Below are 4,666 nucleotides of genomic sequence, written 5' to 3'. Positions count from 1 at the left end.
TTGATATAAAAAATGCATAAACTGTGAATGAATAAAAGCTAAAATGGCTTGCCATATGTTAAAGGTTTGTTTTAGTATGCATGTTGAAGCAATTCTTGATTTATGGTTATTATTTACTGAGGGATGTGCATCCATATTGACCAGTATGTCCAGCTAATCAACATTTTAAATTCAATATAGCCTATAAATCAATAGTCAATCAATGTCAAATTGTCAATACATTGCTTTCCATCTTGCATAAGCAGTTGTTTAGAGTTTTTAACTACACATTGACTGAGACTAGATAATCAGTGTCTGGTTTTAAAAGTATGTATAATGTGTAATTTGATGAGGAGTGTCATCATTCAGGCCCAAATATTGTAGGCTACAGTATGTCTGGTCTCTCTCCACATATATTTCTGCTTGAAAAATGCGCGTTTCATTTCGTGCACGCGCATATGAACGTATGATAACACACGCGACGCGGTTATCTTTTCCGAGCCGTTGCACTTTAAAAAACACAATAGAAATGCACATAAACTTAACTTTACTTTGCTGACATCAAACTTGGAGAGGAGAGAACACAAGTTTACCTGATTGTTGTTTCCGCAATTCACTCATGTTTTTCCCCCCTCTTTTTGTGACCAGAAGGATAGTTTCGCTTCATTTTGTCATTGATGTTGTAAACATTAATTGACGCGCTATGACACGAGGGGGAGGCGGGGCCTTGAGTAATTTGCGGGGCCCTACGCAGCTTGCGTAGTGAGCGTATAGGGCGGATCGGCTCTGTAGACACTTATGAGACACCATGGACCAAGACTCAGAGCGTAAGTAGTTACCACAGTAAAAGCAGAGATAGTCATATGAAAAAAAATTCTGCATTACCCTGATTAAAAGTGAAGTGGCCCAAATAAGTACTTGCTACACAATAGAATATGCCGTTCTTCAATCTTATGAAATTCTGTTCTTCCTTGTGAGCAGTTATCATGTTATTATCTCTCTACCAGGTGCTCGGTTTGTGGACACACACTGGCTGGAACTTGTCCAGAGAGTACAGATGGTGATGCCGATAGCAGATGAGCTGAAGTCCCGTGGCATGCTGGAATGGGAGCCGTACTGTAAGATCAGAGCAGCAGATACTGACCAGGAGAAAATGAGAGAGTTATATGAAGTGTTGCACTCTGGAGGAGACAAGGTTAAATCTGCCTTTTATTCTAGCCTGGAAATCCATGAGCCATCTCTGTTTAGCGACTTAGGTAAGAGCACACTAACGTCATATTCCAATAGGTAGATGTGGATCAGCAGAGAGTCTGGGAGTTTTTGCTTTTCAAACCGGAAGTAGAAAATTGCTCTAAAAAATGCAAAAATAGCAAATTTCCACTTATGGATAGACTTTGAGTACTTTTTGTGTTTTCAATGATGTGCAGTTTGTACGTATTTGTTCCCATCTAAAAATAAAAGTTATTTGTATAACCAATACTGTTGTATAACCAATACTGTTAGTTGAGGGCAGTAATACAATACATTTGTTCAGCAATAGATAGATAGATAATTAGATAGTTAGACAGATAGATAGCGAGATAGGTAGATGCCTTAATCAAAATATATATATAAATATATATTAAATATCATTAAATCAATTAATGTATCAAGTGTGTATAATATTCTACAGGCTCCACAGGACATCACACACGCTCTGAAAAAACACATTCCTCAGGTGACTGATGAATTTTATAATAATACGTTTTAAATTTTTCATTCTATCGACCTCGTAATTGAGTTGGTATTTGTCTGCTCTGGAATTTCTTACTGTATTAGAATCAGAAGAAAAAAAAAACTAACTCTTTGAACATTGACCGTTTTTACAGAAATCAGCCCAGTGATTCACAAATATATGAAGCGGATCTGCAGCGAGTATCAGTATGTGACTGAGTATAACTCACTGCCTGGTGAACATGTGCTGCTGTCTGAGCGCTTCACACAACCTCTGATCCTTCGGAAACATAGAGATCGAAAAGAGCGAGAAGAAGAGATCCGCTCCAGTGGAGAGAGCTTCCAGCAGGTCCTCAGCTCCAGGAGCAGTGGAGACTCTGTCCATCTCAACTCTCTGTTCGACCCAGATGACCACGGGATCAGTCCCAGTTCTGTGATACTGCAGGGAAATTCTGGAAACGGGAAATCTTTCACTGTGCAGAAGATCATGATGGACTGGGCATCTGGTGTCCTCTACAAAGGGCGGTTTGATATTGTGTTCCACTTAAAGTGTAAAGAAATAAATCGCATTCCTGGCGAGAAGAGTTTGGTGGAGATCTTGAGCTGCAGTTGTAGTTTAACATCACATGAGATCTCACAGATTTTACAGCAGTCGCCAGAGAAGGTGCTTGTGGTCATTGATGGATTTGATGAGCTGAAACTCCCACAGGACATTAATGACACGTCAGCACACACTGATCTGCTTCAGAAAGCCCCACCTGTGGACACTCTTTGTGCCCTGCTGAGGGGTCGAATCCTGCCAGAGTCTTTCCTGCTGGTCTCCTCCAGATCTACAGCTACGGACACACTCAGTAAAGATCTGCTCAAAGGACCTCAGCGTTTCTCTGAGATTGTGGGATTTTCAGAGAAGGGGGTGGAGGAGTACTTCCAGAAGTTTTTTCAAAATGAGGAACATTACAGAGATGCTTATACATATGTGAAGGCAAATGAAACCCTCATCACTGCCTGCTCAATCCCTGTCGTCTGCTGGATCATCTGCACAACTATCCAGGAGCGATTCAAATATGGTGCGAATAAGACAAGCGGACTGGAAACCACTACCTCCATCTACGTGGACTTTGTGTGCACTCTTCTGCAGCATCACTGCCAGGGTTTGAGTCAGTCCGTCCCGACCCTGCTGAGGAGTCTGGGTGAGCTGGCAGAGAGAGGGATGCAGGAACAGCAAGTCCTGCTGGATGAGAAAAGTGTGAATGAAACCATTTCAGACCCGGCTGGAAATCCATTCTTGTGCAAGTTCCTGTTTAAGAGACGAATCCGCCAGGGGACGATGTTCAGTTTCATGCATCTCAGCTTTCAGGAGTTCTTCTGTGCTCTGTACTATGTCCTTCTGGATGAAGAAGAGTCCCTGGGGAAACTTTTAATGGATAGTTCCTCAAAACCACGTTTTGCAGCTGTGGTGCAATTTGTATTTGGTTTGTTGAATAAGGATGTGAGATCCACACTTAAAGAACATGGTCTGTTCATTCGTCCAAAAACACAGGCTCATCTGAAACAATGGATTTTGGAAAAGGTTAAAGATTTTTTCTGGTCTTCGGTAGCAGTATTTATTGTTCTTCACTGTCTGTATGAACTTCATGAAGAAGACTTTGTGAAAGAAGTAATGGGATCCTGGGAAAGGATTGATCTTCATGGTCCATTCCTCAGTAGAGCAGACGTCTGTGCCCTGCTGTACTGCTGTCAGTGCTGTCAGAGAATTGAAGGAATCTCTAGTTTGTATTTAACATCGGAATATCTGTCTATGATTTTGCCTGAACTTCACAAGTTTAAAGATGCAAGGTAAATGCTTTGGTCTAAAACAGATATTTAGTGGATGTAATTTATATCTAATCTATAATTAGCTATTGCAAGTTAAGCTTAATTAGTCTGTACAGTGATGTTCTGGATTTGATTTTGAAGCTTGGCTATAGATTGTCCATCAGACTCTGATCTCGGTGAACTGATCTACGCTCTCACGAGAGGACAGACCCTGAGCTCACAGAGGTAATGTTTTAAATATATTTTATACATTTGATGTGTTTTTTGCACACGTGCATCATCCTTTAATGTGCTTTTGTTTAACTTTTATTTAATGTATATTTTTTCTGTTTTTTGGTTTGCAGTGTTTATGTAAGAACCAGACGCTCACTTGATCTGACAATCATTAAAGAGCCGTCCAGGTGAAGAACAAGTGAATTTTTTCTTTTCATCAAAATATTTTTAGTTCTCTCATGATAACCAGAAATAATTCTATGATAAATATATTTTGTATAACCAATTATATCATCATCTTGTTCTCCCGTTTATCTGGCATACTTGGTCTCCGCAATCTAATAGATTATAATTCTAATAGTAATAATACAACTAAATTGGTCTCCCAAAACAGTTAAAAAAAATAAGGTACACACTTTTATCTTTTTTGACTATTGATAATGATGAAAATATTGGCTGGTGCCCAACAAACCACCAATTAATCATAATTTTACAACAACAACACCTTTTTTAAATTATTTTTTTTAATAGCATAAGCAAGACATTATAATAACTTATAGACACAACAACAACTTGAATCTTTTTTAATTCTTTTTTTTATAGTATCTGCATAGAGATTGATCCCGAGTTCGATTTGGAATCATTCAGTCTCACCTTTCCACACTCAGAGATATTCAACATCGACTGGACCAGACTTTTTCAGATAATTCACCAATGGGATTTCAATGCATTACTGTCATCTCTCTATTCCTTCTCTAACCTGGAGAAGATGGAAATGACCGTGGACTCTCTAACTGACAAGTTGTCTGTTTGGACCCTCCAGATGAGCCAGAACTGCCCCAGTCTAACCGAACTCAAGTGAGAAACATCTGAAATCCCCTCTGTCCTGTTTCTATGTGAATTTGTCTGTTGATGAGAACTGAGTATCTAATATTCAAATGGATAG

At 39.4% G+C, this 4,666-nt stretch overlaps 1 protein-coding gene across 2 annotated transcripts; it reads left to right on the top strand.

The window, feature by feature from the left end:
- The first annotated feature begins 768 nt into the window (after positions 1-768).
- Positions 769-3,751, top strand: LOC130077246 (NACHT, LRR and PYD domains-containing protein 1 homolog). 2 transcript variants are annotated; one of them, XM_056242414.1, is made up of 5 exons: positions 769-806; positions 987-1,235; positions 1,652-1,696; positions 1,848-3,528; positions 3,649-3,751. In XM_056242414.1, the coding sequence occupies exons 1-5, from the start codon at positions 788-790 to the stop codon at positions 3,734-3,736; spliced, it is 2,082 nt and encodes a 693-aa protein (XP_056098389.1). In that variant the 5' UTR covers positions 769-787; the 3' UTR covers positions 3,737-3,751. The 2 variants fall into 2 exon arrangements, with proteins under 2 accessions (XP_056098389.1, XP_056098390.1); XM_056242415.1 differs by lacking the exon at positions 1,652-1,696.
- Positions 3,752-4,666: the final 915 nt, after the last annotated feature.

The sequence above is a fragment of the Rhinichthys klamathensis genome, unplaced genomic scaffold (genome assembly GCF_029890125.1).
Source record: "Rhinichthys klamathensis goyatoka isolate OS25496 unplaced genomic scaffold, OSU_Roscu_1.1 h1tg000726l_1, whole genome shotgun sequence".
Lineage (NCBI taxonomy): Eukaryota > Metazoa > Chordata > Actinopteri > Cypriniformes > Leuciscidae > Rhinichthys > Rhinichthys klamathensis.
Note: the sequence above shows the minus strand (reverse complement) of the source record. Positions and strands in the feature narration are given on the sequence as shown.